We start from the raw sequence: 14,447 nt of genomic DNA, 5'->3' as shown, positions 1-14,447 counted from the left end.
AAAAAAAAAAAGGAAAAATCAATTGGAATGTTTTGATATGGGATGAATCAATTTATTTAACGAGTTAAACAACAATATTTAAAGCTTAAACCTACTCTATTCATTAGTGGTGTTAATAATGCTATAAATAAATTTTCTCTTAACGAAGGAAATGAAGTCCATTCGCTATTTTACAGATAGAAAGACCCCACCATGGGTATATAAAATGTTGAGACAACTAATATCCAACCATACTGTAATACTTATAGTATTATTATTAGCAAATAAATAAACAGGCAATTATATTCATTAAGATTAAACATCTTAAATGTGCAATACAAAGAACATAAAGAAGAACACAAAAAACCAACTAACAGAAGGTGGAAAAGAAAATTAAAAATAAAAACGGATTATTATGATTGATTGGAGGGTTGGAGAGTATATTAATGCAGAGACAGAGAGGACAGATTCAAATGCTTAGTCACGCAGCTGTCATTCGATATTACAAACTCACTCTCCTTCATTATCTTTCCTTTGTAGACAGCAAATTAGAGTTTGCAGCTGTCGGATCTTTCTTTCTCTCTCTCTCTCTCTCTCTCTCTCTCTCTCTTTCTTTCTTTTCTTTCCTTTTTAATTTAACCTTCCCAGTCCATTTCTTGTCAAGAAACTTATCGAGTAATAACAGCATCATAGACTAACTCTTTCTATCATTTTCTTTGTCTTAAAACTCTTGCAATGATTCTTTTCTGGATAATGGAAATGGAGGCACCCATATCAGAGACAATATAATGAGTAGGTTCAAGAAAGGAATCTGATATAATCCAGAATTTATGCATGAACAGGAACAAGAACAAGAATAAAGAATACCCATCAACTCGTAGTTTGATGATTTGCACGCTATGGCGTATCCACATTATCGATCTCAGTTCGGTGACACCACGTTTACTAAAGTGTTTGTTGGTGGTTTAGCTTGGGAGACTCCTACTGAAGAAATGCGTAAATATTTTGAACAGTTTGGAGAGATTCTTGAAGCTGTTATCATTACTGATAAGAATACAGGAAAATCTAAAGGATATGGGTTTGTAAGTTCATAATAGATTGTTTCTTTTTACTAATCAATTATTATTTTTTGTTGTTGTTAATTGTTTTATTATTAATAGGTTACTTTTCGTGATCCTGAATCGGCTAGAAGAGCTTGTGCTGATCCAAACCCAGTAATCGATGGAAGAAGAGCTAATTGCAATATTGCTTCTCTTGGTCGGCCTAGACCTTCACCTCCTCGAGGTCCAATCTCTATCTTCACCAATGACAATGTCGTTAAATTAGTTGCATTAAAATAACATCAACGGCAATCTTGGTTGTTAATATTATTGCAGGAAGACCTCAGGGTGGTAGTACCAGTACTAACCAATACCAAGGAAGTCAATCATATAGTGGAGTGGCAACACCTTTGCCTCCTACTCCACAGCCACCTCCGCTGCCGCCGCCACCACCACCACCTGTTATCTATCCACATTACGGGTAATTAGTTGTTGCTTTCTATTATATTTTCAGGTTAAGATTTTATAGATTACTTGGAGGAAATGGTCCATACTTTTAAAAGTGGCATAGAAGTTACGCTTTTTTCTATGTTTCATTTATTTTCCTTTGGCCTTTGGGACAGTTGGTATCAGCCTGTAAACAACAAATCATATATTGACTTTAGTAACGTGCCACCACAAAAATAAAAAATCAAAATAAAATAAAAAATACATAAAAGGCAACCCAAATAATAAAGACTGGGTAATGAAGAGGATAGTGTGCAATGGTCTGTCGAAGTGCATAAGCTTACATATATTTCAGGACAACTACTATACAACAATGTGACCCACCTGCGTCTTCATCTATGCACATTGCTTACAATATTTAATTCATTAAAACTATTTTCTTTTAACTAAAACTAAGATTTTTAATGCAAAAAAAAAAAAAAAAAAAAACTATAATTAACAATTGAACAGTTTAATCATGTGGTCCTGTGATAAAAAGAACATACATATAAGTTTTTTTTTTTTTTTTTTTTTTTTTTTTTTTTTTTTCAGTCAAAACTCAAAACCAATGTTGTGTTCTAATATCTTGGTTATGGTGAGGAAAACGAAAGCTTTGTCCTTTCCTTAATATTACCATCTGTTCTCCAAGTGTCAGGTCATAGTCCAGCTTTATTTTCACTGTTAACTCTACCCTGTAAATTACTATATGGGACAAAGTTATTTATTTACTTTTTTTGAGGATATCTGCAGAGGACAAAGTTATATTTGTCTTCATTTTCTTTCTTTTTATTATCAACTTCAAAGCTTTGTAACGTGAAACCTTCGTCTTTAGGGTTTTATTAATTAATATTGGATTTCTAAATATAAGTTAAATCATTATATTTTTATATATTATACGTTCCAAGTTGAAATTAATTTATTTTACCCGTATCATATTTAGTTGGGTAAGTAGTTTAGGAAAGTATAACTAATTTTCAAAAAGTGTACAAAATGTTTAAGTTTAGTTTGCATTATTAATTCTACCGTTTCATTCAACTTATTTGCGCAAGAAAAATAAGTTTTTTAAAAATGAATAAGAAAATTGCACTTTTTTAATTAAGTGCAATGAATATATCAATTTGTTTTATTACCAAATATACTTAAATTTATATTATTTTTATTACCAAATATACTTAAATTTATATTATAAATATTATTGTATTTTATAATTTGAGATGAATTTACTTGAAAATAAGCTATTTTGAAACAAACCAAGCCTTAATTGCCTCGTGCAAGGATGTGAGTTTGACACGCCCTCACCCATAATATCTAGTTACGAGGAGCTATATTGGGCAAATGATGGTGACATTTTGATTAATACGAAACTTCATAGGCAAAAGAATTGTGGGTCAATCCTCAAAGTTACATGTATATGATTAATTAAGATTAAGATACTACTAATAATATCTAATTAATTAATATATTCACCCATAATTGTGTTTCACTTAATTACTATCTTTGTTCCATAATATTTGTCACATTTGAAATTTCATGTTTCTTAAGAAAACTATTAAATTATCTAAGTTACAATAAAATATTTAGTAAATTAACTTTATTACCCTTAATTTAATACTAATTCTCTAAGAAAATTATTAAATTAAAATAATAATAATTAGTAATATATAAAGAGTAAACATGTAAGTGAGATAGTATAATTTTGACGATACCCTAATCCATAACCAAAAACGTTATTGTTGGTAAGAGTTGCTATCATGGTAGGTCCACAATTAATTACTTCATCATCCTACAATTTCGTCTATTGGAGTAGCAATTTTTCAGTAATTAATTCTTTTAGAAGAAAGATTGGTGAGTTTTAGTAATTATCTTTCAATTATAGTATATAACACATATATTACTCCTATTAATTCCAATTTTATTTTCAGGTACCCAGCCTACACTCCTGACTATGGATACCACCAGGTTAATTAATTAATTTACTTCCTTACTATATATATTTTTTCTATAAGCTAATCTTAATTAAGAAAAATTATTAATTAATAATTGTATTAGTGCATGCAGGCAATCTATAACCCACAGGTTCAACAACCTCAATACTATCATCAATTGTACGGATCATCATCATCATCATCTACAATGGGCTCACCATACTATTATCATGGCTACACTTTGCAACCTTTAAGGGGTGCACTTTCTGCCCCTCAGCCTCAGCGTTTACCGGCGACCGGACCACCGTCTTACTTTTACTACCCAAGTAATACTCTGGAGCCATACCCTCCTCCACCTAATTTTCAATCCACAAGGCATTCCTTAGTCCCCTCTTCTACTGGTACGTTTATATGCACTAAGCTTTGTTTAATTTCTGAAATTTAATTTTACTAATAAGATTTTAATATTTGTATATATGGTGGGGCCACATTGTAAGGTACTGAAGCATGTGGATGAGCTGTCTGGTTATTGGTGTGACCCAAATAATGGGTCAATGTTAAAGGTAGTGACAGAGGAGCATATAGTGTAAACAAATAGTGACTGCATGTGGTTTCAGTGTCAAGATGATGCTTCATAATTCTCAAGATGCACTTCACAATTCTTGTATACCCAGATGCCCACTATATAATAATAATAATAATAATAATAATAATAATAATTTTCACCAAAAGAGTGAAAATTTTCTGAATCCAAAACCGAACTAAAACCTTTCATTTCTATGCATTAAGAGTGAAAAGACTCACACTTGTGATAATTATACTTTAAATTTGATATATACTTTTCTGTTTTGGTTTCAGATTCACCGCAGACTCCACAGAATTCTACTACAGAAACAGAAGCTGGTGTGGTTACTTCAGAAAGTACAAATCCTTAAAGCTAAAACAAGAAGTCATATAAATATATATATAAATGATTCAGTGACAAAGCTTAATTTGTTCAATCTCAGTTAAATATTTATCTTCTATATTCTCAGCATTCGCTATTAATTTACTTTTGCTGCATTATTAGGTCAGTACTGAGTACTACTACTACTGCTTCAGGGAGGTAAAATTATTCATCTTCTCTCCCCAGCAGAAAGGATTCAGACTAATTGCTATGCTGATCTTTTTCTTTTCTTTTCTTTTTGGAAAAAAAAAAAAATTCAACTATTATTTTTTTTTCTCCATGTTAATTAATTTGAATTAATCATTCTTGTAAGATATAAAAAGCTTAATTTATTAACATCTTTTATTAAAGTTGTATGATGAGCATAAGTAGTGAAGTAGAGTCCCCCAATAAGATATTTTGTCAAACCGATTATTTTTATTTATTTATTTATTTTGATGGAAATGATATGTCTTGGAAAAATATATATGCATTGGATTTACCTTCAAAATTTTGAGCATATACTCAAATTATTTGACGGTTCAGATCTGATATTTATGATATGAGACGTGAATTGTTGCAAACTTTTCAAACCCAGGAGTTGTATAAGTTAACTGAAACCCATTAATTTTTCAGTTCTGAAAGGATCTAGCATAAATATTCTAGATTCAATATCTAAGGATTCAATGCTAAGTCTCATCTTTCAGTACCCTCATTTAGACATTTCAATCCATGTAAATGTAGATCCATCACATTTCCAAGCATTAATGCATATATATAAGCGTTGAATTAAAAATAATAAACATTCATTAAAATGGGAAATCATCATTAACACTAGAAAATACAACTCAAAGATAGGGTTAGGAAAAGTTGGAACTCTTTTTAAAATCTGATTCTTGAAATCAGATCTCCTTTCGGTCTTCTTGACGAAGCCTCCTAATCATCCAAATCTTGAAGTTCAAATTGTAGAGTTTTCCCCTTGATTTTAGGCCCCAAGAAGGGCCAAATGGCCTCTCTTGCCTTTGAGTTCTAGTTGATCTATCTCTTATATATGTTGTTGAAGAGTTTGGGCCGAGAAATTTCAAGTTCATTCGTCATTTTGGTACTATAAAGCCTCGCGTACAACTGTATAAATGCCCGTATAAGTCCCTAGAGAAAACGAATTCTTTGTTAAAAAAATTTTATTTTCTCTTTTTATTGGATTAGTATAATTTTTAAGGTCAATAATTAGTTTATGCAAACGCAATTTTAAATGAATAACCCAATATGGTATAGCCTTTAATTTGGAGTTAGGAAATTTTGCTCAAATAATAAACTATATATTCATAAAAAAAATTTATAAAATTTATAGATATTATTATAATCCATCTAAATTAAGTCAAAAAAGATTGGTTTATATTATGATTGTGTTTACGTCTACCCTTAATATTGTTTATTCCTCTTATATTATGTTTAGCAATGAATTCTTTTATAAAATTTATATTCCTTTGTAATTGCTAATTTTACCTTAATTAGAGGCAGTTTTATTATATATGTCAGACAAGCATAATATGTAAAAAAAAAAAAAAAAAAAAAAAAAAAAAAATTAAAAATAGATTTTTTACATTACTTTTACTTACTATAAAACAATGAAAAGATTAATTAACTATTAATGTCATAAAAAATCACTCAACCTACAAAATTGTCTTTATGTTTTTAATTCTTAATTCTAAAAACCATGGCTGACTCTAATACTTTAGTATTCGAAACATGATGCCATTCCAAAAATATATATTGGACAAATTTAAAATAAATAAGTAAATTAAAAAACAAACACTTATAATTAATTTCACTGAAAGTAATTTTTATATTTTGTTCCCATTATGGACCGGATAGTTATTATATATTACGTGCTAATATAAAATTGCAACGATGGCATAATTTTACAATAAGCTAGGCTCCCTTTGTTCTAACATACAAGAAAAAGAAAATAAAACTTAGATTATAATTGGGGAAAGGTTATAAATGAGAGGTCCAAATGATGCATAACCAGAGTTAGAAAGTAATCATCAATATGCTCTGTCACACAATCCCTCTTTGGATTTTCTGTAATGCCAACTGGCTGTTTAGAAAATATGAAATTTAACATGTTTTGCCTTTGATTTTCAACTTTCTGTATTGCAATTCTTGCCAAATTCAGTTCCTATGGGCCATAGAAATTTAAGGTATTTTCTTTCTTCCCCAAATTTGGAAAAATAATATTATCAGAATAAATTTATTATTCTCTTAATTAAGATTGTTTTCATTCAACTACATTCTTCTCCAGCCACCCTACCCTTACCTGCACTACTCTTATTCTCATATTATATCTATCTTCTTATATTAAAAACCTTTTTGCATATTGTGTTGCTCTTATAGCATGCATGGAGATGGAGTCTTGTTACAGTTTTTGTAACACTAATAATCCCTTAGTAGATGCTGATGCTTCTTCTTCTTCTTGTTCTGCTGCTTCTTCTTCTTCTTCTGCTTCTTCTTCTTCTAATAGGAGTGATAATAATAAGCAGACTGATATCGAGCCACTTGATCTTTTTCCACGCAGTACTTATAATTCTGTTGAGCCACAGCCAATATTTAGTGAAAACCCTAGAACAATATTAAGCAGAGATGGAGACAAAGAAGAGGTTACTGTGGCCTTACAAATTGGCCTTCCTAATTATACTTCTCATAGCTCCATCGATTCCAATACTAACAGTAATAATGCAGATAAACAATATTGGATACCAACTCCTGAACAAATACTCGTTGGCCTTACTCATTTTTCTTGCCATGTCTGCTTTAAGACCTTCAACCGCTACAACAATCTTCAGGTTAAATTTTCCTATAGTTATTTCTTTCTTTCTTTTTTTTTTTTTTTTTTTTTTAATTTTCTAGTTTGCACGTGTTTTCACGCTCAATTTAATGATGTTCAGATAAAATCGTCCCAATAGGAATAATAGTGAGCATATGATTATGCTTCACGACCATAATCTTAATGATTCTTCCCATTGTCATAATCTCACAACAATTTTGATTAATTTCAGATGCACATGTGGGGACATGGATCACAGTATCGAGGAGGACCCGAGTCGCTAAAGGGAAGTCAGCCGCGAGTAATGTTAGGGATTCCTTGCTACTGCTGTGCAGAAGGGTGCAGGAACAATATACAACATCCAAAAGCAAAGCCTCTAAAAGATTTCAGAACATTGCAAACACATTACAAGAGAAAGCATGGGCTAAAATCCTTTATGTGTAGAAAATGTGGAAAATTCTTGGCAGTGAAAGGTGACTGGAGAACTCATGAGAAGAACTGTGGTAAACGTTGGCTTTGCATTTGTGGTTCCGATTTTAAGCATAAGAGATCACTCAAAGATCATATTAAAGCATTTGGATCAGGACATGGCCCTTTCCTTACAACATCATTTGATGGGAATGGGATTCAGCTTTTGGGCGACAATTCTAACACTCTTGTTTAAAATTGTGTCAATTGGTCAACTGCAATTGCATGCTGCCTTTAAGTTAATTATTATAATCTATCAAATATAATTTGTAGCATAAGTATATTAATTTATTTGTCCCATGTTTTGTGACTCTTGTTTTTTACTTTGCAATTTCCTATTTTAATTTTTTTTTGAGACAAACAAATTATTTAGCTAGTTGTCTTTGGTTATCAAATTTAAAATAGGAAGAGAATACAAATTAAACAGACATCAAATTTCTGAATTGATAATATTCCTAGCACGATAATAAAAAAATAAATAGTTTCCACACCATAAGTAAGGGTGTGGATGTTAGTAAATAGTTTCCAAAATTAATTTTTGAAAAGAATTGGTGGGTTTGAATATATACAAAATGAGGGCCCAAACAAAAATGAAGAACCTGCCCTCAAAACAACAAACTACAAAAGTACAAAAGTAGAACAACTCCTAAACAAAAAACGAGGGTAAAGAGACACGTTCAAGAACACAAGTTATGCGAGTAAAGTTGAGAAGAAACACTTGCAAATTCTGCAACATGTTTCTTGAACCTTTATTTCTAAAACATCACGAGCAAGAATTCAATTATTCAATTCAATGCTCTATATATATACACACACACACAAAAGTGAATTCAAGAATAATAAACTTAATTCAATAAATTTTGAAGTGATATATTGGAAATAATTGAAAGTAAAGCAAACATAATTGAAAGTATGCCTATCAATGTGAGATTTCATTTTAATTTTTTAAATTGGGATTGATTTCAAGTATGGTTACAAAATATATTATTATTTAATACCCAATAATTTTCATCTGTATAAGGAGAAGAGTGAATTGATAGGCATCCAAATCTTTGCTCATGGACATTTCACAATTTCTCATATAAAAATGATTGATTTTTGTGGAAATTTCACAAGTTCTTTGTCACATTCGATAATCCAACAAACACCACTCAATTCTTTTTTTTGGCAAAAGAAGGAGATCAACAGCTCTAAAAATCACAAACAACAATCTGGGATAACCAACAACCACTGCATCATGCATAAGCCAGCCGCTCATCCCGCAGGAGGCTCCACTAACCAGTGCGTCCCTATAGTGAAGCTCTTTGCTATTTTAGTAAGAAAATCAGCGCAGAAATTGCATTCTCTATAGGTGTGCTGAAGCTGATGACGGGATTATAACTTATCTTGAGTGGGGCCCGCGGAAAAATGCTGGTGGTAGAAATAAAATAAAATTATCGACGATAAAAGTTAATAAAAATGATAAAGATATAAATTACTATTACTACATTTACCTCCAATAAGTACGTATTAAATATTGATGATCGAATCCACCATAAATAATAATCACGGTAAAAAATTAAATAATTACCGTAAATACTAGATGAAAAATAGGGACACTGAGATTTACGTGGCTCACCCTTTAGCTGTTATGGACTACATCCACGGGACAAAACTCCGAATAATTCTTCCACTATTAAAAATAGTAGATACAAAAGAGATTATAAAAATAGTGGCACTCTAAGTGTTTCCAAAAAAATAACCCAAAAAATTATAATCCTTACTATTTTCCCTCTTACCCAATTTTAGGAACCATTTCCTAAAATTTTCTCTACACTTAACTGTGTAGACTTCTTCGTTTTGTTTTGTACAATTTATTGAGGGAAAAGTTCTCCGATTTATAAGAAAAGGGGATACGTTAATCACCGCGTCCATCGACTACGCGCAATTAACGCATCCATCTTCACGCAGTCTTCTTTGAACAAAGAAAAAAAACGTGTCTTTCCCCGTTTTTTTTTCTTTCTTCAAACTTGTGTGTGTCCCATATGTCGGAGGGACCTACAACAACTCTCCCCCTCCCGACTACATGGTGGGACTCTTCATTCCTGCCGCTTTGACACACAGTTCGAACTTCTCTTTTGGAACGACCTTTGTCAATATATCCGCCGCATTTTTGTTTGTGTGAATCTTTCGTAACTGGAATTGCTTCTCTTCAATGGCAGATCTAAGCCAATGATATCTTACATTAATGTGCTTCGTCCGTGCATGATACATAGTATTTTTGCTCAAGTCTAACGCACTTTGACTATCACAATAAACTATATGTTCTTCCTGCTGCACACCCAATTCTTGAAAAAATCGCTTTAACCAAAGCATTTCCTTTCTTGTTTCCGTTGCTGCAACGCACTCTACTTCGATCATTGATAATGAAACATATTTTTGTAATCTCAACTACCATGAAATAGCTCCCTCTGAGAATGTAAATAGGTATCCTGATGTAGATTTTCTTTCATCAAGATCACCGGCCATATCTGCATCTGTGTACCCAATAGGTGCAGGCTTTTCACCTCCAAAAGTTAAACATAAATTTGAAGTTCCTCTCATGTATCTAAAGATCCACTTCACTGCTTCCCAATGTGTTTTCTGGGGATTTGATAGAAATCAGCTCATAATGCCAATTGCATGAGGGATATCTGGTGTCGTACACACCATTGCGTACATCAAACTTTCAACCGTTGAGGAATATGGAACTTTTAGCATATCTCCTTTTTCTTTCTCTGTTGATGGGTAGGATTTCTTATTCAACTTGAAGTGAGTGGCAAGTGGAGTGCTAACTGGTTTAGCATTCTTCATATTGAACCTCTCTAGAACTCGTTCAATATATTTTTCCTGCGATAACCATAACCTGCAGGACTTTCTGTCTCGGATAATCTCCATTCCGAGAATTCACCTTGCCAATCCAAATCCTTCATATCAAATGCTTTTGACAAATCACTCTTTAATCTGCTAATCATGTGTGCATCTGGTCCAACGATTAGCATATCATCAACATATAAGAGAAGGATGATAAATTTACCATTAGGAAATTTCTGGACATATACACAAGGATCTGCATCTGTCCTTTTGTATCCTTGATTTACCATGAAAGAATCAAACTTTTTATACTATTGTTGCGGTGCTTATTTCAACCCGTACAGGCTCTTCTTCAAGTTATAAACCATGTCCTCTTTTCCGTTAATCTTGAAACCTTCTGGTTGTTCCATATAGATTTCTTCCTCTATATCCCCATGCAAGAATGTGGTCTTTACATCAAGCTGCTCTAACTCAAGATTCAAACTGGCTACTAGACCGAGCACAACTAGTTTATATGTATCTCAATAGGTTGCCATCATCTTTCTTCAGTTTGTACACCCATTTGTTCTTGAGTGTTCTCTTCCCTTTTGGAAGTTTCACTAGTTTATATGTATCATTCTTTTTCAAAGAATTCATCTCTTCTTGCATGGCCTTTGTCCAGCAATCTTTATCTTTGCAAGATTGCACATCTTGGAAGCTCTCTGGCTCCCCCTCATCAGTAATCAAAATGTAATTAGAAGTAGGGTACCTTGTAGATGGTTGGCGTTCTCTGGTTGACCTTCTTAACTAAGGTTCAACTCCTTCTGGTGGAACGGGGTTCTCTGGCTCCCCTTGCTCAACACCCTCTGCATCACTGTTATAATCTACAATCGTCTATTGATTCCCCATGACTGGCTCTTCTTCTTCTTCCCGTTCTGATTCTGGCATTCCTCCTCTCGTGATATCATATGTAGGAATGCTTCCTAGTGCAAATCAACAACACCATCAGTTGTGGATTCTTCACAAGTTGTATCTGCCATGATCTCATTCTCGTGGAATACTACGTCTCGGCTCTGGACAACTATCTTTTTCACTGGGTCCCATAACCTGTAGCCAAACTCTTCATCTCTATAACCGATAAAAGTGCAAGGAACTGACTTGTCATCAAATTTTGATCTCTGCTCCTTCCGAACATGCATAAATGCATTGCAGCCAAATACCCTCAGGTGAGAGTATGAAATATTTCTACCTGTCCAGACCTTCTCCAGGATATCAAAATCCAAAGCCGTTGAAGGAAGTCGGTTAATTAGGTAGACAGCAGTATTGACAGCTTCTCCCCAAAATGGCTTAGGTAAGTTGGCCATTTTAAGCATGGATCTGACTCTTTCAACAATGGTGTGATTTATTCGTTCAGCAACGCCGTTGTGTTGAGGCGTACCGGGAACTGTCTTTTCATGCCTGATACCATGCTGACTACAATAATCTCTAAACTCCTTAAAGATGTATTCACCACCATTATCCGTGCGCAAACACTTCAACGCCACTCCAGTCTCCCTTTCCACCATCGCATGGAATTGCTGAAAGTGCTTGAATACTTGGTCCTTTGTGCGCAACAAACATATCCATGTTTTTCGTGAGAAATCATCAATGAAGGTTAGAAAATATCTACTTCCTCCATCGAGTAACATAATTTTCCTCTCGCCACCACCAAAGACCCTTTGGTGAGTTTCCAATTAACGTCACCTATATGATAGTGATAGCGTTCCTTGTCCAGTACACTGACAGACAACAGGTTCAACTGAAGATCGGGAATATGTCTTACATTTTTAAGTATTAATGTGCACCTGACACTTGTCTTTACGCAGACATCACCGATTCCCACTATTTGCGAGACACTATTATTTTCCATTCTAATAGTGCCAAAATCTCCTGCTTTATAAGTGGAAAAGTATTCCCTTTTTGGAACACAGTGGTATGAAGCACCAGAGTCTACTATCCACTCGGTATCTGCATCTCCAACATGACAGCAATCTGCATCATGAGTGACTAAAGTCACCTCACCATCTTCTACTGAGACTGTAGCAAATATATTTCTGTCATTCTCCTGTCTTCAGTTTACATTATCCTGTTTGAGTAAATGGCAATTCCTTTTGAGATGACCCTCCTTGCTGTAATAATAACACTTTCTCATTTCTCTGGACTTGGATCTTCCACCTGACTTTTCATGCCTTGGACCTCTACTCTTGCTCCGGCCCCTATACTTTGTGACAGGGGCTTGTAAACTAGTACTGACAACATCTCTTCTTCGTAGTTCTTCATTGAGTAGTCTATTCTTTACCATAGACATTGTTACCACACCATTTGGAGTTGAGTTACTCAATGATACCACAAGAGTATCCCAACTATCCGGTAGAGATCCCAACAGTAGGCATGCTTACATCTCGTCATCTAAGGACATACCGCTAACTGCTAACTCAGTTACGAGTCCTTCAAAATCGTTCAGGTGTTGTGTAACTGATCGCCCCTCTGACAACTTTAAGTTCATGACTTTACGAATCATGAACACTTTACCTTGGACGTTTGTAGCCTCGTACATATTCTCTAATTTCTTCCAGAGAACTTGGGGATCTTTTTCATTTCTCACATGGTTGTACACGCTAGCATCTATCCATTGGCGTATTATACTCAATGTCTGCTTTTTTAATTTGTCCCACTGCCTTTCTTTCATTTCTTCTGGCTTTGCACTGTCACCTTCAATTGGATCGTGTAGATCTTTGCAGTTGAGGTAGTGCTCCATTATGGATTTCCACATTGAATAATTCGAATCCGTCAATTTGATCATTGCCTCGTTGTTAGCCATGTCGAATTCTGAATCTGATAAAATTTTACTATTCACTATTCGCGTGAATAGTAGCTTTGTAGAAAACTGATAGAATTTACCAACCAGGCTCTGATACCAGTTGTTGGGATTATAACTGATCCTAAGTGGAGCCCGCTGAAAAATGTCGTGGTAGAAGTAAAATAAAATTACCTACGATAAAAGTTAATAACGTCAATAAAGATTTAAATTACTATTAATAAATTTACCTCCAATAATTACGTATTGGATATTGACGAACGAATCCACTAGAAATAATAATCACGGTAAAAAATTAAATAATTACCGTAAATGCCAGATAAAAATAGGGACACCGAGATTTACATGGTTCACTCTTTAACTGTTATGCGCTACGTCCACGGGACAAAACTCTGAATAATTCTTCCACTATTAAAAATAGTAGGTACAAGTTGGAATTATAACTGATCCTGAGTGGAGCCCACTGAAAAATGCCGTGGTAGAAGTAAAATAAAATTATTTACGATAAAAGTTAATAACGTCGATAAAAATTTAAATTACTATTAATATATTTACCTCCAATAATTACGTATTGGATATTGACGACCGAATCCACCAGAAATAATAATCACGGTAAAAAATTAAATAATTACCGTAAATGCCAGATGAAAAATAGGGATACCGAGATTTACGTGGTTCACCCTTTAACTGTTATGGGCTACGTCCACGGGACAAAACTCTGAATAATTCTTCCACTATTAAAAATAGTAGGTACAAAAGAGATTACAAAAATAATGACACTCTACGTATTTCCAAAAAAATACCCCAAAAAATTATAATCCTCAATATTTTCTCTTTTTCTCAATTTTAGAAACACTTTTCTAAAATTTTAGGAAAGTGTTTCTAAAATTTTCTCTACACTTAACTGTGTAGACTTCTTTTTATTTTGTACAATTTCTTAAGGGAAAACTTCTTCTATTTATAGGAGAAGGGGATGCGATGCGCGCAATTAATGCATCCATCGACCGTGCGCAATTCACTCGTTCATCAACCTTCGTTGAATAAAAAAATAAAAAAAGGTGTCTTTCCTTTTTTTTTTTTTTTTCCTTTCTTCAAATTTATTTGTCTCATATGTGAGAGGGACCCACAA

General features: G+C 33.4%; 2 protein-coding genes across 4 annotated transcripts; both read left to right on the top strand.

Annotated features, from left to right (window-relative positions):
• Positions 1-452: 452 nt before the first annotated feature.
• Positions 453-4,726, top strand: LOC105630626 (RNA-binding (RRM/RBD/RNP motifs) family protein). 3 transcript variants are annotated; one of them, XM_089726513.1, is made up of 7 exons: positions 453-1,061; positions 1,140-1,263; positions 1,356-1,500; positions 3,428-3,464; positions 3,555-3,831; positions 3,928-3,993; positions 4,289-4,726. In XM_089726513.1, the coding sequence occupies exons 1-6, from the start codon at positions 879-881 to the stop codon at positions 3,945-3,947; spliced, it is 786 nt and encodes a 261-aa protein (XP_089582639.1). In that variant the 5' UTR covers positions 453-878; the 3' UTR covers positions 3,948-3,993; positions 4,289-4,726. The 3 variants fall into 3 exon arrangements, with proteins under 3 accessions (XP_089582639.1, XP_089582638.1, XP_012067888.1); XM_089726512.1 differs by lacking the exon at positions 3,928-3,993 and having other exon boundaries at positions 455-1,061; XM_012212498.4 differs by lacking the exon at positions 3,928-3,993 and having other exon boundaries at positions 459-1,061; positions 3,564-3,831.
• A 1,950-nt stretch (positions 4,727-6,676) lies between these two features.
• Positions 6,677-7,973, top strand: TT1 (C2H2 and C2HC zinc fingers superfamily protein). Its single transcript, XM_012212977.3, has 2 exons — positions 6,677-7,201; positions 7,415-7,973. The coding sequence occupies exons 1-2, from the start codon at positions 6,758-6,760 to the stop codon at positions 7,844-7,846; spliced, it is 876 nt and encodes a 291-aa protein (XP_012068367.1). The 5' UTR covers positions 6,677-6,757; the 3' UTR covers positions 7,847-7,973.
• Positions 7,974-14,447: the final 6,474 nt, after the last annotated feature.

The sequence above is a fragment of the Jatropha curcas genome, chromosome 9 (genome assembly GCF_041381405.1).
Source record: "Jatropha curcas cultivar XTBG-Jc1 chromosome 9, XTBG_Jcur_1.0, whole genome shotgun sequence".
Classification (NCBI taxonomy): Eukaryota; Viridiplantae; Streptophyta; class Magnoliopsida; order Malpighiales; family Euphorbiaceae; genus Jatropha; species Jatropha curcas.
This window is presented reverse-complemented; position numbering and strand designations above follow the sequence as displayed.